The following is a 22004-nucleotide window of genomic DNA, read 5'->3' on the forward strand; positions in this document are numbered from 1 at the left end:
GACTTGAAACCTCTGTACATAAACCATTTATTTACACTATATAACACAAGTACTTACATAACTTTACAATAAAAGATAAAATAGTTAAATTATATTTATATTACTTACTTTCATAAACTACATTCGAGAACTTATGAAAATAATTTAAATTTTTGTAATGAAAAATATCATTAATTGTTTTAAATTTTTTTTTTTAAAACAGTCTCACAAAATTTATATAAGCAGATAAATTCCAATAAACTGATTCAAACCGACCTTAATGTCTAATACTAAACTGTGTTGATGTTTTGATTCTCCTTAAATATGTCCTTAATGCTCTTATTTACTTTGTTTTACAAGGCTTTCATATGTATTACCAATGGAAAGTAGCAATTATGATTCAATTGACAAAACATAAAAACATAAAGAATCTATGTTTTATTATAACTTATATTGGCTTTCTTCACCAAATTATCACAATGATCAAGACTTAAGTAGTTTGCTAATCCCTATCAATACTAGGAAAAAGCAAAACACTCTAAAAAATATCCTTTATTTAATACTCTTCCATTTTATTGGAGGTATAGCAAAACAACATTCACAAATGAATCAAAATTTTCTAGCTTCACTTCTTGTCCATTCCAAGGGTGTGCTTCACGGTCTCGACAGCACCTTGAGCCATGTTCTTCACTTGCTCTCCAGTCTGCAACAAAAAGATATATAAGCTTTTAACAATGAGACATTCCTAATTTATATAGATATATATTTGTATTAAGGTTAGGTAGAAACCTGTTGGAGAAAACCAGCAGCTTCCTCCTTGTTTCTTTCAGCAGTTTGTCCTGTTGTGTTAGCTGCTGCATGAGCATGTTGAGAAGCCTGCCCGGCATTTGAATGGGCATGTTCTGCAGCCTGTCCAGTAGCTGCTTGGGCATGTTGTGCGGGACCTGAATGAGCGCGGTCGGCAGCCTGTCCAGCATGTGCCTGAGCATGCTGGGCAGCTGAATGAGCGCGGTCTGCAACGTGTCCAGCAGCTGCCTGAGCATGCTGGCCAGCTGCAGAGGCCGTTTCCTTGGTGGATTGAACCCATTGTTCTGCCTTAGCCTTATATAATAGAAAATATAATTAGTTAACATAATCTATAGTTTTCAAGGACAAGAAAGTGTTAATAAAATGTAACTAATAATTTATGTTTTACTTGAGTCTGGCCTTGGGCTTGGCCTTGAGAGAAGTTTTGTTGAGCACTCGACATGATGATGATGATTAATGGGATTGAGAAAGTAGAATATTACAATGAACAAGAGATAGATATTACAAGTTTGTGTTGTTGTTATTGGTCTTGTTTCATAAGGTATATATAGTGTTTTGGTTTGCATGAAAATGCTAAACATAATGCATAGAGATAGGATCTGTAGCTATTGGCGCATATTTCTGCTTCTGAAATGGACTTTGTATGAGAGAATCCATGTAAGCCTCTAACAAGAGAAAACTATGCATCTCCACTTATATTAGAAGAAAAATTGTTGCTATTTATTTACACACCAACATAATGTTTGTAATAAATTATTATGTAAAAAAAATATAGTGTGTTTATGGGGAAATTCATGGTTGAGAAAGAGAATTACTATCATTTTATTATTGTTACCGAAAATATCGTGATTATCATTTATGTGTCAAAAAAATTGCTATTGTCATAAATGTAAAATAAATGATATAAACTTAGAGGTGATGTACAAATTTTAAAATAAATTATACAATTGCTTAAAAAAAATCACTATTGCATTATTATTTAAAAATAATTTTCTTATAAATATAATTATTATTGTTCCTACCTCGTTCACGTCACGACTCAAAAAGATTTAAGCACAAAGATATGAAGTCCAGTGAAGCAAGAGACATTCATACTGATACACCTAATGACGTTAGACGGCATAATATCAGGCCAACAATTCGACATCAAAGAAATTTTTTACAATCTCGGAAACAAGTGTGGACCTTCCCTAGAAACACACTTGATACAAGCAAATGGTTGAAGAGGGATTGTTAGATGACAATACAAATTATACTCTAACATATGTTTATCTGAATGAAGGTCATTGATTCGAAGATTCTAGACATCCAAACACTCTAGAAAAATCCATATGAAAGAGATCATAAATGACAAATCAAACTATACATAAATTTCTAACATAAACACCTTTCACATTGAAGTTACCACCCCTATCCCTCTTGGAGGAACAGACCACAAAGAATCCATATCCACAAAGTTGCATGGACCGACTAAATTCACAATCAAGTGAAATGTTCCTTTTATGAAGGATGATTGTCATTGTCTCTAAGAACGAAAAATAACATTCAACCACTTATTCAAACATCGGGATGGAAAATTAGGAAAAAAAGAACGACTGGTAACTCCAACCGTCCATGATATATGGCTAGTGAAATCGTGAAAAGAAACCCCAACTTGGAAGACGTACTTTCAACATCTTTATAAGAGCCAGGGAATCAGATCCAACCTGTGTCAACAATTAAGACAATATTTCCCCTCCACTAAACCTCAAACTTTACGCACCAATTGAAACAAACATATATTCAATTTATAAGAGGGGCAACCGATCACCTAGAGGCCTCATTCCAAGAAACCAGACAACAAACAAAAAACAAAAATCTTGTTGAGAAACTTATTCCTGGTAGTCCATAGACAATATGCATCCTTGGAGTTTCAAAAGAAACAACTGGAGAAGCTGAGATTCCAAACTACAACCCTTTCCCACTTCCCAACCTTTGAAACAACGTATTCATAAAACACATTAACGATTCCTCTAGGCATTGGAAACCTTGAGGCCATCGAAGGCGCAAAATGTATTCTCCACTTCCTATAAGGTGTTCCCTGCCTGATATCAGGTTGTCATTGATGGTGAACTCTCCTTCCTTATCCTCTGGTGGTTGTGAAGGGGTGAAATTTTCTTAATCTAAAACTCTTTCAACATAAGAATAAAAAATACCATATCATGCAGGAACTCTAGATCCCATTAGAAATGAAGACCTATGATACAACTGATCCTGAAGAGTTCGTGGAATTAATGGACGTTCTCTTGAATTTTAGAGGAGCAAGAAGCCCTAAAAAATGAAAGATGTTTGTCCTTACTCTAAAAGTAAGGGAAAACGGTTGGATTAGAGGAATAAAAAATAAATAGATTGATTCTTGAGACAAACTTTACATACATTTTTCTGTGTACTTCATACTGTCTCAAAGGCATTCCAAGTTGGTGGAAAGCATGGGATTCATTAAGTAAGGGAAATACAAGCCACCACTATCCTACATTAAGAGGTTCAAAAGAGAAGCAATAATGGTCAAGAGCATTGCCGATGAGATAAAAAAACATTTGTTATGTCTTATACTCCAATCGAGATCCAAATTTCACGAGAGTATTGGAACCAGGGCCCTTAAAACATTTAACAACCTAATAGAAAACGCTTATAAGTATATACAATATGAATAAAAGTTGGATGCAAGGAAGGCAATATATGGTGAAGTTTTTGATAAAGTAGAGACAAGCATAATGAGAGTTGAAAAGACCTAACAAGGAAACGAGAAGAGGGTCAAAACTAATAAATATTTCATGCAAGTTAAGAGGACGAACGAGAACCACCATCCAATAAAAGATTACACTCCTCAGAATGCATTGAGATATATTTTTTCCAAGAATGCATCAATGCTTAATTGAGAAGAGAAAGTTGAAACACCAAAACCTAATTGGGAATGTCTCGGAGTGGAAAAATTTTGATTTTGTAATTTTCACATATGAATGGTCATAACAAATAAGAATGCATATAATTAAAGGACATTATGAAGACATAATCAGGAAAGGAGGGCTATATAGGTTTTCCCACCAAGGCAAGATCAAATCCAAGGGAAAGATATCAAAGGAAGAAAGCCAACAAATAAGAAAGTGTGGAATAACCCATGTGGAAAATAAATTGTTGATCAAATACATCATCTTAGAATGGAAGTTTAGTGAATGGGAAAAACTACATATTCTAATGAAAATTGACGATGAGCCACTACAACTATGAAAGGAACTCCCTATCAACACTAGGGTAGGTCAAAATAACATAGAAAAACCAAATAATATGGGTGAACAGTGGAACAACATCTCCATAGAACTGGGAGGGAAAAATAGTCGGCAACTTGAGGAGAGAAGTGGATGAACCGAAAGTGGCATCCCAGGACATCATGGTATATTTAGATAAATCTTGACCCAAGGGAGGACTCTGATATGGGTCTCTGTCCTTTTGGTATTAGTAGGAGGAAACTGAGCCCGACTCTGAGCAATTGCAGCAACAAGCCCAGAAGAAGGTTAGTTAAGGCCAGGAGATATTAGGGAAACCTCGATAATGGATGGTGTGCTAGAACCAACGGGTGGAAGTGTGATGGCCCGGGTCAAAGGAGCGACGTTGACACCTTGAGCCTCCCGCTTTTTAGCAATAACACAGACCTTCCTCAAAGAATTCATTTAGAATCCATTTTTCCTGTAAATATCAAACACCTACACCAAAAGTCTCCTTCCTCTCCAAACTCGTGTTGCTCCCACAAAAATGCAGGTATCAATGGACCGTTTCTTGTGTAGAGAATGATTTACCTTGGTAGGGCTAAACCCCTCCTCATAGCCGGGATTCTAGTAAAAAGTGTCCAAATATTTATTCACCGTAATCTCATTATGAGTGAGAAAATCTAGATGAACGACATGTATATGAGGTTCATGTTTGAAATGGATCCAAGTCCAATAGTTTTAAAACTTGTCCATGCATGCATGAGAAGATCCAGTAGAAATATAACAGAACATGGAGTAAGCTTCCAGAGTACAGGGTTTCACCAGCACGAAGAGCCCTATGAATCATCCCATCTCTTAGAAAAATAGTTAAATAGGGGAACTTATTGACATAGCACGGTGAGCTTTTGATCTTGAACATTATACCTAGATGTATGTATCACGAAGAAAAGAAGGAAAAACAGTCAGCACGAGGGTTTCCAAGACCGACACTCGGCCCAAAATTGAAATACCCATATATAAGCCAAGGCAGTATGATAAAGCTTCGAGGGGTCAACATTTGAAAACCTTAACACCTCTACTTCAAACTTGGATAAATGAAACTGCAGGATTATCCGGGTGAATAAACATTCATAGAGAATAATGGAACACTCCTCAATGCTACTACAAATCCTCTTGCCATATATCCCAGAGAGAATTGACCAATCAGAGGGATGACCAACTTCAATGTTAGTCATGTTCACTACAAGAGAAAGCTCATTATAGCCAGAGAAATATGCCAAAATTTAAGCCCCTCACTAAATTAATACGTTGTTTGAGGTTTAACCCCTTGCATCGCAGAAAAAAAAAATAATTTACATTGATTGGGGTTGCCCCTTGCAAATATTATGGAGGGAATTTTTTATTTTTGAAATTAATCATTGTGAATGGTCACTCATCACACAATGAAATGGCGCCATTACTCTTTTATTGGACATATAAGTGCACATTTGTGAGGTGTATAACCCCTGAAAAAATAATAATTAATGTTCCATTTGCTAGGGGATTGGACATACAAAATGCACATTTGTGAGGTGTATAACCCCTGAAAAAATAATAATTAATGTTTCATTTGCTAGGGGAAGCCCCCAATTAAAGTTTGTTTGTAAGGTCAAATCATGTCATTGTCATGACTACTTCTCTATAGGGGTCATTATTGCTTTCTCATTTGCGAGGGGTAGTCCGAAGCTAAAATCAGCCATAAATATTTCCACCGAACCACTTCTCCCACATCCCGTAAATGTTTTTTTTCTTCATTTTTTAAGTAACTCTTTCCTTTTCTCTTCAAACCTTTAACAATATTTCAAACAACTCTTTCTTTTTCTCTTCAAACCTCCAACAATACTAATCAATGTTAACATAATCATTTATGTTTAAATTAAAATTTCTATTTGTTTCCGATTTACATTCATCTAATCACCTTTTTTATTCTTCATTTTATGTGTTTCTTGTACCATTTTGTTCACTTAAAGGTGTTAAGTTTCGAGGAAAGGAGCTTCAAATCAAAGATGTATAGTAGTTTGATTGTTCATCCATTTAAGATACACTTTTCTTTTTCTTTTTTTTTGAAAAAAAAAATTGAATGTATCTAAATATTTATGTTTGTTGATATTGCGTAACTTTCAATGTTTGTAAAAAAAAATTAACATCTCGAAAATATACATTGTTAATATTTATAAATTTATACTGTTATAATATTTATAAAAAATTTTATGTTATAAGATTTTGGAATTCTAAGATTTATTTATGTTATAATATTTATGAAAAAAAAAGATTTTTGTGTTATATTATTAATATAAATATACATTGTTAATATGTACTGTTAATATTATTAATATATACTGTTAATATTTTTGTTGGAGTAATATTGTTAATATTACAAATAAAATATATGTTATTTATATATTGTTAAGTGTATATCTAAAAACAGTGTATATATATATATATATATATATATATATATATATATATATATATATATATATATATATATATATATATATATATATATATATATATATATTGTATTTTGAAACATGAATTAAATAAAAAAAATATTATTTTTACAAAATACATTTATAAGTGTATTTAGAAAACATGACCTAAATAAAAAAATAATAAATATCATTTGTGAGGGACTTAACTCCTGACTCCTCACAGATATCAAAAGGGCAATTCTATGGTGAAGTTGCCATTTTAACTTCACTGGAAAAGTTGCAATTCTGGCCAATCACAAGTGTCCTTTAAGCCACATAGATTCAACTTACTAATTTAAGTCAAACCTTAAAATGCCACATTGGATCAACTTAAATGAAATGTTATATTTCTGAATATTGCAATTAAGTCCCAATATATTTGAAACTAAACCCCTAACATTTCAATTGTTTTTTTGAAATATTTCACAATTCAAAATTAATGAATTAGTATTTTTCACAAAACTTCATCTTCTTCAACGAGTTCATATTCATCTTCATTCTCCAACCAACAACAACTTTTCACCGCCACCACCGTACGTTTGCAAAGCTTTTTACCACCACCGCCACCGCCACCGTTCAAGGTCCAAGAATTTCATCACCACCTTCGTAGCTCTGCACCGTGCGTTTTCGTTTTTTATCGGTATACCAAACACACGCTTCATCTTCCTGTTCAAGAAGCGAAAGTTCAATATCATCAAATACGATCGCTCTGCTCACACAGTTCGTAGTGATAGCCGGCTAAGGTAATTAAGGATTAATATTTAATTATTTCAAATGTTGTTAACTGTAATTTGGGAATTAGGTTTTATGATTGAATTCATTATGATGATTTCATTTCAAGTTTGGAATTATGGTTTTATGGTTCGTGTTGACTTATGTTGTGTTATTTATTGAGCGATTTCAGATGGACAACAACGGGGAATCTGTTGGGGTTGATTTGAACAATCTTCACACTGATTCATCTGATGATGATTATAGGTGTGATGAACATAGTTGTGATGAACATAGTTGTGATGAATATAGTTCTGATTCTGATGAATATAGTTGTGAGGAATCGGTTGGAACAGAGTTGTCAAATAGCCAAGCATTTGTAGGTGATAGTTTGGTGAGTTTAAATTCCATTACTTCAGATGAAATTCGTGCTATGGAATTTGGAACTGTGGAAGAAGCTTGTGAATTTTATTATAAGTATGGACGATGTAAAGGTTTTGCCATTAGGAAAAGCGATGTTAAACGAGGAGGGCCCGAAGGTAGCAAAATAGTAGTGATGAGGCAGTTTGTATGAAACAAAAATGGATTAAGAGACAAGAAGCACTTGGCTAGGTCAGATAGGAAAAGAGAACACCGACGTACAACCCGCACTAGTTGCAAAGCTAGGCTCCGTGTGCACTACAATAAGAAAAATGGGAAATATGTTGTGTCATTTTTTGAAGAGGCTCATAACCATGAGTTAACCCCGACAAAGTTTGTGCATTTACACCCCGGATATCGACATATATCTGAGGCAGATAGAGCTCAGATTGACAGTCTTCAATCACATGGTATCCGAACGTGTCATACAATGGGGTACATGGTTGCCCAAAAGGGTGGATATAATGATGTTGGTTTTACAAAGAAAGACTTGTACAATTATTCCGACAAAAAAATGTGTGATGTTGTTAAGGATGGTGATGTTGCTGCTGCCCTAAATTATCTCAAAGTGAAATCATCTACGGATCCTATGCTTTATGCAGAATATTGTGTCAGTAGTGACGGAAGATTGAAGTCACTTTTTTGGGCAGACGGCCCTAGTAGATCAGACTATATATGTTTTGGGGATGTTCTTGCATTTGACACAACTTACAGGAAGAACAAATACAATTATCCCTTGGTTATATTTTCTGGTTGCAACCACCACTCGCAGACTGTTATATTCGGTGCAGCATTGGTGTCGGACGAAACGATAGAGACGTATAAGTGGTTGTTGAAGTGTTTCTTAGACTGCATGGAAAACAAATATCCAGAAGCAGTTGTAACAGATGGAGATGGTGCTATGAGGGAGGCTATCAAACAAATTTATCCTGATGCGACCCATCGGTTGTGTGCTTGGCATTTGAACAAGAATGCAGGTGAAAATGTAAAGAAGTCACAATTTTTGGATGGTTTTAAAAAGGCAATGTACTCAAATTTTACAACAGAACAATTTGAAGAATTTTGGTGGGAGATGTATAAAGAGAATGAACTTGAAGGAAATTCTTGGGTTGCCAAAACATATGAGACCAAGTCACTTTGGGCTACTGCATATCTACATGATAAGTTTTTTGGTCATATAAGAACTACGTCTCAGTGCGAAGCTGTCAATGCTATAATCAAGTCTTATGTAAGGAAGAAAGGGTGCATTTTTGAATTTATGCATAATCTTGAACAAGCTTTGAGGGATTACAGAAATAATGAACTTGTTGCTGATTTTAAATCGAAGTTTTCAGATCCAGTGTTGACAACTCATCTTCGTCCGATCGAAAGTGACGCTGCCAAAACTTATACAGCAGAGATTTTCAAAGAAATAAAAGAAGAAATAATGAAGGCTGGTGCGTTAATTGTAAAGGAGCGATTAATAAAAGGGGAACTGAGAGTTTATACATTGACAAAATATTGTGAGGATGGATATGAAAGAGAGGTTGTGTATGATCCTTCAGGTGAAACATTGTGATGTTCGTGTAAATTGCTTGATTCTCGCGGAATTCCATGCTCACACATGTTTTACGTCATCAAAGAAGAGCATATGGATCACATTCCGCGTACTGTGGTATTGCCGCGTTGGACGAAGGATGCCAAAATTGGGTTTCTGAATATGGATTTTGATGGGGGAGTAGAATCAAATATGATTGAGCAATCTCGATTTAGTGCTTATTGTTCTGTTTTTACAGCTTTTTGCAAAGAAGTTTCAAAAAAAAATGGTGTCTATGGGGATGTAATGGATGACATCCTGAAGCTGCAGAGAAAGTATTGTAGTTTAGACGAACCAATTGGGACGCAAAATGCATCTGTAGGTGATCCAATGGCAGTGAAGAGCAAAGGTGCTCCAAAGCGTAAAAAGAATGAATCCAAAACAATCAGACACTGCAAAAAATGCAACAGCACAGGTCATGATGCGAGGAATTGTTCGGTAATACATACCTTATTTGTAATCTGAGTCTTATTCTTATTATTATGTATATCGCTTTGAACATTATATTTTACCTATTTGGTATATATTCCAGGACAAACAAGACAGAACATCTGAACAGAATGATGTGTTCGAGTCAATGTCGTTAAATGATTCTTCAAGCCAAATACTCAAGGTATGTCTAGTTTTGTTAATTACTCATATTATATTTACTTCTATTTTGAAATATTAATTGAATTTATATATATATATATATATATAGACAAATAAAAGGAAAAGGAAATCCAGCTGTAATGTTAGCATTAGTAGGGGAAAACAATTTTCACGAACACGACAAAGTCAACGTGCTAATGTTACAACTACACCACAAAGTCAAGGTGCTAGCGTTGCAACTACACCACAAAGTCGAGGTGCTAACGTTGCAACTACACCACATATGGATGTTAGAAGCAGAAATGTGGGTCCAATGTTTGGACTTCAACCCATGATGCCGGTGGGACAATCTGTAGTTCATCAAATGCCCATGGGACAACCCATGTACCCAATGTATGGAATGCCTGTTGTGGATACTACATCGTGTTTCGGTCTGATGCAACATATGATGAAATTCGGTGGTAATCAATGATCCAACATTCATGATTTTTACGTAAACTGTCAGGTGTTCGTTATACATGTAAGTATGTCTACAATTGGCAATAAATGATTATTGGCGATCTGATCAGAATGTTGTGCTCGAGTCATTGGCGACAAATGATTATTTAAGCACTATACAAAAGGTATGTTCAGTTTAGTTATCCATGTTATGTTTACAATTGTTTTGAAGTATTTTTTGAATTTGTATATACAGGAAAACAAAAGGAAACCCAGCTGCAATGCTAGAAGTAGCAGGCCAGAAAAACATTCACAAACACCACAAGATGAAGGGTTTTAGAGATGGCAGAAGAGGAAAGGCAGCAGGGGATCGGTGTCCTTTCCAATGGTATTACAACATTTGGAGTTAATAAATAGACGTCATGATTAATTATGTTTGGGATGTAACGGGATTTTTTTAAGGTTAAATTTGGGAGGAATTGGTAAGTTTTGGGTGTAATAAATTCAGAAGTAGTATATGCTTCAAACAAATTTATTATCATTCGTATTATGTTTGTCTAAAAAAATTGAGAGTGGTTCTATCAATTTGGGCCCAGATTAAAGAAAGCTTTGTATTATGGCAAGAAAAATTGGGCCCAGCCTAAACAAAAATTATTTACATTTCAATCTATCAATTTGGGCCCAAATTAAAAAATGTGTATCCGGTGTGTGACAAACAATTGGGCACAGTCTAAACAAAAATTATTTACATTTCAATCTATCAATTTGGGCCCAGATTAAAAACAAAATTGTATTAGGTTTGTGAAAAAAAATCAGGCCCATTCTAAACACCTATTATATACATTTCAACCGGGCCGTGTCAACAAATATTATGAACATTCCAATCAGGCCCAATTATAAATTTGAGGTAAATTCGGTATTCAGTGCAAATTACTTTAAAGGAAGGCAACATAATAATATTCATCACTACAAAATAATAATAATATTCATTGGCAAGGGAATTACATCCAAAATAATAATATTCATACAAAAACAACCCTACATTTAATCTAAAATAACCATCCGAAATATATAGTTACCACAAAAAGTTATTTTAACTCCAACATCTTTGGTTATCCCAAAGAAAGCCCTCAAGGTTTCCCACCCATTAAACAACCTTGGAGCATCCACGTTTCCATTAAAGTGTATCACATGGTTATAACCGTCCATATCATAAACTCTCCACCGTGCAGGTAAAATGTCTATGAAATTGTGCACAAACATAGGATCAATTTCACATGCAGCCTGAAATAAATTCAATAGTACTATTAAGATTCCATACAAAAAACATTAAAAACTTTATAAAGGGAGACATGCACAGTACCTGATCAGTCAGTACGGTTGTAAAGGAACCTAAAGTTGGGAGTTTTTCACATCTAATGTAAAAGTTATTGTTTCCCTTGTATTCAAAATGAACAGTATCTTGTATCTCTAGTCTCATACTGTCCACAATATGTTGCCAACTTTTTCTTTTAATATTATTTTGCTCTGTCAGGTGTATGTCACTGACCAGACGAAAATAGTTTCCGCGATCATCGTACACGTGCCAAAAACTTGACTTTGACAGACCAGCGTAGTGTTGCTGGGAGAAGGAGAGAGGGACCTCAACCATACACTTCAAATAAAGACAAGATATCAATAGACATTATGTAATATAGTACTACTACAAAAATAAATTGTGTAACAAAAGTTTTGAAAATGCAGAAAACTCACCCCCTCTTGTTTCATAAGTGAAGGGCCAAGATGCAAGGGTTGGTTGGCTGAGTATTTTTGAAATCCACGACATTGTTGGGGATTGATTAAGATGAATGAAGAAGTTGGTATTTTTGGTGAGGAAGTTGAAATCAGAAATGATGCAATTGTTGTATATCATGACATTTTATAGTGGTGTCTTAAATGAGTCGGAAGCCAATGATGTATTGAGAGTTGTGTTGGGACGATTGGTGTGTATTACTTGAAGCAGTTTTTTTTTTTACAGTTACGAAATTGAAATACACCATGTTGAAAATTGAAATAAATAAATAAATGTGAAGTGTATGGTTGAATTGGGTCGTTCAATTAAACAGATTGTTGCAACGCGACGTGGGGCCAGTGGAGATTGTTGCAACGCGACGTGGGTGGTTAATGGTTCATATATTAAAAACTAAAAATTTTAACTTTATTTAATCCTGCATGTTGAAAATGTAATGATGATGGTTATTTTTCCAACGCGACGTGGGGCCAGTGGAGAAGTAGCTGAGCAGACTTTTGTCCCATCAACTTTTTATTTGCGCAGGCTATTGTCACACCGTGTTTTCGAGGAGTTGGTGTGCAAGCAAGTGATGAAGAAGGCTTTACCACACGGTGTTATTGACCGAAGTCTCTTTCAAATGTAAGGAAAGAAGGAGTTAGAGTTGTCAAACTACCATAATTAACATATTTTTTGTTTGAAACAAAACAAAATTCAAACAAATATCAAAACAAAAACTTAACATAACCTCATAATAATGGTTACGCAAGCTGTACAACTTTAACCAGGTTTGATTCATTTTTTTGAACAAACTTAAATCTTAATACAACACCACTACTAAAACAATTTATTCTGCAAAAAGTAGCCCAGCCCGCACCAAATTTTGTGTTCAACCTCCTTGCATTACCATTGTTCAGAACATTGCATTGAACTTCATCACCTTGAGGTCCAAACAATACAACCACTTTCAAACCCGTGGACCGGATGAAGGAAGCGAATTCTTTGTGAAGTGTTTTCGAAAAATAGAAAAAAAACATGTTAACAAGAATATAAAAATGCCCAACACACGAATATGTAATAAACTCTTACCAACTGTGGAGCTGTTGCACTAAAAGCTGTGAGTTGTTCGATAAAAACATCAGTGTCGTTTAAACCCAATCGGTAAGTGTGGTCAGAAGGAAGTTTGAATGGGTCGATAGGGTCTTCGTCATAAACTTTGATAAAGAAAGAATTGTTCTTCAAATAGGTTAACAACACCATCCTATCACCTTGAATATTGTATGCATGTCGGACATCACTCCACCCATCTATGATCAATGGATGGTGCTTGCTCCCATTGAACTTCACCACAACACGGTTGAATTTACTGTCCAAAATCTCGAAATACTGCCCTAATCAGAAAAAAAACTCGTTGACGAACTTCGACGACATTTCTCCATAAGGCTTTTGGTGTTAAAACAAAAGAAATATAAATCAGCACTCAAATCACAGAAAAATATAAATATTACACATATTCAGAAAAATTAAACCTCAGCCACCGAATGGATGGTTAGGAATCCGCCATGAGCCTTTCGTATCACCATTCTTCCATTCCCGCTTCCCTCCATTGAATATGCAGAGTTTTGTTTGGAATGTTTAGGTTTAGCGGTGTGGAAATGGGTTGGAAACGGGGTTTATAAATGGCGGCATGTATATTTATGGGCTTCCTTTTCAAGGGAAGACGTTTCAATTTTTTTTTTCAAAATTACCAAATTGATCCATAAATATATAATGAATTAAAATATAAAATTGATTAAATGGGTCCTATGTGAATCCAATGGCTACAAATCAATTGATTATATAAGTTGACTAAACAAGTGAATGCATAACATAAAAAAAATAAAACCAAAAGGTCCGGGGCGGAGGAGAACCAAGTGTGCTTTAACGATGTAGTCGTTACTAAATCAACCTCAATTTCTTTTATTTTAAATCAACGATTATAAAAAAATAAAACCAAAAGGTCTGGGGCGAGGGGGATTCGAACCCCAGACCTAAGAATCAGGTAGCGCTTTAAGAGGGAAGAGGAGAACCAAGTGTGCTGTAACAATGTAGTCGTTACTAAGTCAACCTCAATTTAATTTATTTTAAATCAACAATTATAAAAAATCGTTATCTATAAATATGGATATAATGTAACAGTTATCCCTTGTTTAAATAAATATTTAGTACATTAATATTTGTCATTTCTTAATTTAGTATTAAAATTTTGCAAGTTAAAATTACGATAACTAATATATAAATATATTTTTTTAAAAATTAATAAACTAAATAAATATATTAAATTTATTGTAAAATTACTAATATTCAAATAAAATTACACATGTTAATATACAAATGATTTTTTTGGACTAAGCTATTTCGAGCTAATCGAACCTCAGACCTATGGGTCAGGTAGTGCTTTAAGAGTGAAGAGGAGAACCAAGTGTGCTGTAACGATGTACTCGTTACTGAATCAACCTCAATTTTTTTCTTTAAACGAACGATTATAAAAAATCGTTAACTAAAAATATGGATATAATGTAACAATAAAAATATGGATAAAAATCGTTACTTTAAAGGTGGTGGCCCGGGATAATAATAAAAATGGATCCTAATAAAAATTTGAACAACTTACTTTAAATTTTAATTTTTTTCGGTTCTATTTTAAAAGATTAAAATTTTTTCTTTTGATTTTTGGATTGGATATAATTTATGGTTCAAATTCTTAACTCTTAGATATTTGTCGGACACAAAAGCTCTATCATATCTTAACATATTTAATGATTTTATGAGAATTTAAAAAAAAATAGTAAAAACAGTAGTGTAATGTAAATGTAATCGTATATATATTACACGAAAAGAAAACATCTTATAAATAGTGTCAAACATAATAAAAATAAAATTACATCAACCTAATAAAAACACAGACATCAAAAGTGTCTCAAAATGAGATCGACTAGACTAGTAGTTCTAATCCATATTCAAACAAAATAAGGTCTCCAAAAAAGCCCAGCTCAACAGTATAACATTACTTACGATATCCAAGATAACTGAACTCTTGTATGACGAAAATAGATTCACTGCAGATCAGATACAAAGTTTTACTAGTTTTAGTAAAAATTTGTATTTGATCTGCATTGGATCTATTTTGTCATACAAGAGTTCAGTTATCTTGGATATCGTCACAGAAGTAATGTTTTACTGTTGATGTTGGTTAGGCTTTTTTGGGGTCTTATTTTGTTTGAATATGAAACTTATGTTTGGTGTTGATGTTAAAAATATAATAAGAAAAATAGAATTTTAAAAGAAAATTAAAAAATACCGGAAATTTCAAATATTTCAAAATTTCTGGTACTAGACAAAATACCGGAAATTTCAAAATTTACGGTATTTTGATGAATCTCTAAAGTTTTGTGAACTATGAAACTTTGAACTAATTGTCCATGAGCTATGAACTACTAGCAACCAATTGGAACCAGTGTCTAGGATCCCGTGTTTTCATCATGATCACAAGTGCTAATAGGTACAGTAGTTTTCCCACCTCTCAAATCCAAAACCGTGCCAATTCTGACTTGGGAGGCAAGTAGCCGTTTTCAAGTTTTCTTCATTTTCACATCGAGTTGACATTGGGATCATGGAAAATCTTAACCCAATATGATGTACTCTACATAAGCTCACTCGTACTGAAGCTCCCTTTGCATACTCCATTCATTTTTCCAATTTCAACTTCCTGAACACAAAAAAAAAACACTCAAACTTACATTACACAATGAAGAAAAATTCTGCATCCAAGGGAAACACAAAAACCAAACGCACAAAGCACCACAATAATGCATCAGATAAGAACCTAGAAGTTTCAACTCATTCTATACAGATTAGTGAGCATTACAGTGAGACTCACAAAAAGAAATTCAGATATACCTCTTGTAGATTTCAAAGAAAATAGATTTCAAAGAAAATAGATTCCAAAAATATAATAAGAAAAATAGAATTTTAAAAGAAAATAGATTTCATCGAGGTTATAGTTTTTATTTTGGTTTACCTGTTAGCGTGTACAATGTGTTTGATTGATATTTTTTCCAAAATAAGAATCAACCTTTCATAATCATATATACTTATTGTTTCATAATTATATTTTGTGTTCTTGTACCATTACTAAACTGGTTTTTTTGTATGATTTGAGTACTCATCAAACGACTACGTCTGAGGGTGACAAATTTGAACCAAAAGACTATGATTCGACGGCATCGACGCCCATTGTGCAAGCCAAAAAAGTCTTAAAAAAGGAGAGGGCAACAGAAAGGAGAGCAACAACTAAAAGGCGGGTTCTGACTTTGGGAACAACCTCGGAACCGCCAAAACGGGGAAAGGAATTTTAGATGAAGGCCATATCCCAAAAGTCAGGAAGACCCTATTCTGTCGACCTGAGGACCGAATAGATCACGATTTTTACCTCAACTACCATCCAGTTGAAGATTGTGTTGGATATGAAGGTGAACACGATCCGGTTGAAATCCCTGAAGTAAGTATTCAATATTTATTGGTTCACAAGTGGTCGTGCACTTTGTCAGCATAGATTTGGCACTTGTGACAAATTCTGACATGATTATGGAAATAAGTGGTCCATGGTGGACCAATAGTAACCAGCCCTCAAGATCTTCTTAGCCATTGTATGCCCACTAGAATGGGTACCAAACTCACCTTCGTGCATTTCCTCTATGATTTTTGAAGCTTCTTCCTTCACAACACATCGGAGTAACACACCATCATGATGCCTCTTGTACAAAACCCCACCGTTGAGGCAAAACTTAGCTACAAACCTTCTCAGAAACTTCTTATCAGTCACCGACGCTTCGGGAGGATACTCTTGAGTTTCGAGGAACTTTTTAATATCATGATACCAAGGATTGCCATCCAACTCGACATCAGCCTCAAAGCAAAATGCTGGTTCATCCAACCTGTTGATGGTAATGTTAGGCGCTTCATTGGCCTATTTCACTTTGAACATGGAAGCCAAAGTAGCGAGAGCATCAGCAAGATTGTTCTCTTCTCTAGAAATATGCTCAAATGTGATCTCATCAAAGTACGGAATGAGTCTCATCACATGCTCCCTGTATAGAATCAGATTCTGATGGCGAGTTTCCCAATCTCCAATGATCTGGCTAGTGACAAGATTGGAATCCCCATAAACTTTCAAATACTTGATTCGCAAATCGATCGCAGCTTCGATACCATAGATGCAAGCTTCATACTCAGCCATGTTATTAGTGCAATCAAAACAAATCCTGGCTGTAAACGGAATATGAAAACCTGATGGAGAAGTAATTACCGCTCCAACACGAATAGATCACGTGTGCATTAGAGGCACCATCGAACACGAGCGTCCATCGCGATCCTGGTTCGGGTCCTTCCTCTGGTCCAGGAATGTTACAATCTCTGATGTACAACACATCCTCATCGGGAAATTCAAACTTCATCAGTTCATAATCTTCAACAGGCTGATGCGCCAGATAATCCGCCAACACACTACCTTTGATGGCTTTCTGGGTAGTATATTGGATATCATATTCAGTCAAAATCATTTGCCATCTGGCTACCCTTCCGGAAAGAGCGGGCTTCTCAAAAACATACTTGATAGGATCCATCTTGGAAATCAATAAGGTGGTGTGAACCAACATATACTGCCTCTGCCGGCGAGCAGCCCACACCAAAGCACGGCAAGTTTTCTCGAGCAGTGAGTATCGGGATTCACAGTCGGTAAACTTTTTGCTAAGGTAGTATATTGCATGCTCTTTTCGGCCAGACTCGTCATGTTGACCCAGCACACAACCCATTGAGTTTTCAAGCACTGTGAGGTACATAATCAAAGGCCTTCCTGGAACTGGAGGCATTAGTGTCGGAGGTTCCTGCAGATACTCTTTCACTTTTTCAAATGCTTTTTGACAATCATTATTCCACCTGGCCGTCTGATCTTTTCTTAGCAATTTGAATATTGGTTCACAAGTGGTCGTAAGATGAGAGATGAATCTAGCAATGTAGTTCAGCCTCCCTAGGAAACCACGAACTTCTTTTTCTGTTCTCGGCTCAGGCATCTCTTGTATAGCTTTTATTTTTGCAGGATCGACCTCAATACCTTTCCCACTAACAACAAAACCTAACAACTTTCCGGATTGCACTCCGAAAGTGCATTTGTTTGGATTCAACCTCAGTTTGAATTCCCGAAGCCTTTCAAACAATTTCTGCAAATGAACCAAGTGCTCTTCTTCATTATGAGACTTTGCAATCATGTCGTCAACATACACTTCAATCTCTTTGTGAATCATGTCATGAAAAAGAGTCACCATGGCGCGCTGATACGTTGCCCCTGCGTTTTTCAACCCAAAAGGCATGACTTTATAGCAGAAAGTTCCCCACGGTGTGATAAACGTTGTTTTCTCCATGTCTTCTGGTGCCATCTTGATCTGATTGTACCCAGAGAAGCCATCCATGAAGGAAAACACTTTAAAAGGAGCAGTATTATCCACCAACACATCAATGTGGGGAAGAGGAAAATCATCTTTCGGACTCGCCCTATTCAGATCTCTGTAATCAATACACATCCTGACCTTTCCGTCCTTCTTAGGTACAGGAACAATATTCGCAACCCACGGCGGGTAATTCACAACTTGCAGAAAGCCAGCATCAAACTGTTTCTCAACCTCTTTCTTAATCTTCTCAGACATATCTGGGCGAGTCCTCCGAAGCTTCTGCTTGACCGGAGGACTATCTTCCTTGAGAGGTAGACGGTGTACCACAATGTTTGTATCAAGACCAGGCATATCCTCGTAGGACCAAGCAAAGATATCTGCATACTCTTTCAACATATCAATAAGCCTGTGCTTCACACTACTCTCAAGTGCAGCCCCTATCTTGACTTCTCGGACTTGCTCTTTAGTACCAACATTTACCATCTCGATTACCTCTTGATGCGGCTGAATCGCTTTCTTTTCCTATTTCAACAATCTGGCCAACTCATCGGGGAGATCACAATCTTCATAAGCTTCCTCCTCGGCTTGGTAGATCGGATTGTCAAAATCATAATAAGCAATAGCGGAACTGTTACCAATGGAATCCGTGGTAGTGGAACATCTGCATGATTGATGTTTTTATTTTAGTTTTATCTTTATTAAGATATGTGCAAGTGTGTGCAAAAACATTTCCATTTAAAGGAAAAAAAGTTAAAAAGGAAGACAAAGAGCGAAACATTTGAATGCAAAAACGTCCTTTTATTTCATGATTAACTTTGAAAATGCGAACTGCATGGCCCTACAAATGATTCACTACGCCTTGGGCAGAGCGCAGGAATTATGTCATGATAAGAAAAGTAAAAACAAGGAATTTACTCCTGAGCTTGTGTAACTTGGATGACATCCTCAATTGTCCAGTTGCGAGGCGTCTCCCCAGGAATACTTGGACGAATCCAGTTATCAAAGTCACAATCACTATCCACCTCTTCACCATTGACAATGGCGTCAACCTGACCGTCTTGAGTGACACCCCCACTCACGAACTTGATCGGGCTAAGTATACTAGACTTGGGCGATGCATTCTGCCTTCCAGGATTGAAACCGAGACCATTATTGTCAAATTTGGGACGCACATCAATTACTTGCCCCCGGCCTTCCACTCTTCCAGTCTCAACGACAACCTGAGCATCTTTCAAAGAGGACATAACCGTTTCTGGCTTCGTCATCTCATAAGGAGGAGTTCTCACAGCGTTCACAGCCTCAAACACTTGGAAAGGCGTCTCATGTATCTCACCCTCGATCTCTACATATCGGAAAGAGGATAAGTGACTCACAATATAATCTTCTTCACCACAAACTGTCACCACTTTATCGTCAACCGGATACTTCAACTTCTGATGAAGAGTGGATGTCACAGCACCAGCCTTGTGAATCCACGGTCGTCCCAACAAACAACAGTAAGCAGGTTGAATTTCCATCACATAAAAGGTTGTAGTAAAGATCTGAGGACCAATCTGGATTGGTAGATCTACCTCTCCGAATACAGACCTCCTTGAACCATCAAAGGCGCGCACTACCAACTCACTAGGCCTTAACTCCACACCAGCATAGTCAATTCGCATGAGAGCAGATTTGGGAAGCACGTTCAAAGAAGACCCAGTATCAACCAAAACACGGGACAAAGTCATCCCCTTACACTCAATCGAAATATGCAAAGCCTTGTTATGGTTTCTCCCTTCTGGAGGAAGATCACGATCAGTGAATCCCAAACCATTCCCAGCGGAGATGTTATTGGCTACCGCTTCTAGCTGATTCACAGATATTTCATGCGGGACGTAAGCACCATTCAGGATTCTCAAGAGAGCATCCCTATGACCTTCTGAACACATCAACAGTTGCAAGATGGAAATCTTTGACTGGGTCTAACCCAACTGCTCAACAACCTTGTAATCAAACTTCTTGATGATTCTCAACAATTCTTCCACGTCCTTGGAAGACACAGCACTATCAGGTGCCCCATTATGGGTCGGAGAATTCTGGACATCAGTCACATGGAATTTTGTAAGTGCTTTAGGGATTCGAGCAATGCAAATGGTGCAATGCTCAAGATAGACAATGTCTTGCTTATCCCTCGTTCGGGAGCCCCAAGCAACTTCAAAGACTTGCAGATCCAACATCACGACCAGGTGCCCCGGAGTAGAACTCACACATAGTGTCATCGTCATCAAGCATAGAATCTGTAGATATCCACACAATATGGAGCTTAACCAGTTGCAAATAAAGCAAGCATGGAAGCAAGTGAGTATAAGACAAGTCTTCAAAAAGAATCTCAACTGAGCTTTCTTCTTGATCACCCCACAAAGTTGCTTCATGACTGATCTTTGAACACACAATAGGAACAAGTCAAGTCTGTGAGTCTGGTGAAAGTACCAAGTCTGAATAAGAGATCCTCGGTCTTGAATACCTGTTATGCATGAAATATATGAGATGCATGATATGCGTGAAATGCCATGTTCATTCGATTTCCAAGGAATCCTCGTGTTTTGATTTCTTTAGCAAGTAAGAGATGGAAAAGCTCGACACGAGGCTTAAAGATATGATTCCTTTGAAATGGAAGGAACATGTATGCTAGTATGCTAGTTATTTTTTGTACATCATTTTTTGGAAAGTAAATATGCAATGATGCAAAGTGGTGGGGCTTGTTGCCGCCCACCAGGCATTCTGGACTGTCGGTAACACACATAATACAGAGCCAAAGGTTCGGCCCCCAGATGGTATACCATACGGAACATAGAATGTCAATCCACGGAACCAAAGCCCGTAGTCACTAACACACTGGAATAGAACACAGATCACCATTCGAACAAGAACCATAGTACCCCACGAACAGGAACAATAGTACACTCGAACGAGAACAGCGGTAACCCACGACCAAGAACAGCGGTAACCCACGAACAAGAACAGCGGTCACCAACAAATGTACCTGTTAAGCAATGATTGATTCTCGCCCCACTCACGGGTGAATCTAGGCCAAGGTAGGTCAAAAAGCCAACAGAGGATCGAATGTAGGCGTTATCATACGATATTGCCTCATTCCACCAAGCTCTGCCCGTGGATACGTGATCAGATCAATCAGGCATACGCCTTCTGTCCGTCACGGCCACTCTAGTCCTAGTTCCTATGGTATCACTCATAGCCTGGGTATTGGGCCTTTTACCTCTTGTAACACCCACCCACAGATAGAAATCCAGACAGTCCAGAATATGATGCAGAAAAGTAAAAGCGCACATAGAATGCAATGCAAACAGATAAATATGCAAAGCAATAAAACACCCAAAGATAAACACACAAGCGCTAGGATCGACTCGCTAAGTCCGGACCCGCAATAGGTCGAGACGTCCCCAGCAGAGTCGCCAGCTGTCGCTACCGCGA

At 36.5% G+C, this 22004-nt stretch overlaps 2 protein-coding genes across 2 annotated transcripts; one reads left to right on the forward strand and one right to left on the reverse strand.

Moving 5' to 3' along the window:
• Positions 1-398: 398 nt before the first annotated feature.
• Positions 399-1310, reverse strand: LOC131600216 (late embryogenesis abundant protein 2). The gene is made up of 3 exons (XM_058872408.1): positions 1175-1310; positions 769-1080; positions 399-682 (listed from the first exon to the last, which is right to left on the reverse strand). The coding sequence occupies exons 1-3, from the start codon at positions 1226-1228 to the stop codon at positions 605-607; spliced, it is 444 nt and encodes a 147-aa protein (XP_058728391.1). The 5' UTR covers positions 1229-1310; the 3' UTR covers positions 399-604.
• A 6795-nt stretch (positions 1311-8105) lies between these two features.
• On the forward strand, positions 8106-9233 carry LOC131598281 (protein FAR1-RELATED SEQUENCE 5-like). Its single transcript, XM_058870897.1, has one exon. The coding sequence runs from the start codon at positions 8106-8108 to the stop codon at positions 9231-9233; it is 1128 nt and encodes a 375-aa protein (XP_058726880.1).
• Positions 9234-22004: the final 12771 nt, after the last annotated feature.

Source organism: Vicia villosa, linkage group LG4 (assembly GCF_029867415.1).
Source record: "Vicia villosa cultivar HV-30 ecotype Madison, WI linkage group LG4, Vvil1.0, whole genome shotgun sequence".
NCBI lineage: Eukaryota > Viridiplantae > Streptophyta > Magnoliopsida > Fabales > Fabaceae > Vicia > Vicia villosa.

Excerpts from the sequence above, each read along its gene's own strand:
- LOC131600216 (XM_058872408.1), bottom strand. The coding sequence starts at position 1,228 with ATGTCGAGTGCTCAACAAAACTTCTCTCAAGGCCAAGCCCAAGGCCAG. Across the intron at positions 1,081-1,174 it reads AAGCCCAAGGCCAGACTCAA|GCTAAGGCAGAACAATGGGT; the intron begins GTAAAACATAAA and ends CTATTATATAAG. Across the intron at positions 683-768 it reads CTGCTGGTTTTCTCCAACAG|ACTGGAGAGCAAGTGAAGAA; the intron begins GTTTCTACCTAA and ends TTTTTGTTGCAG.
- LOC131598281 (XM_058870897.1), top strand. The coding sequence starts at position 8,106 with ATGGGGTACATGGTTGCCCAAAAGGGTGGATATAATGATGTTGGTTTT.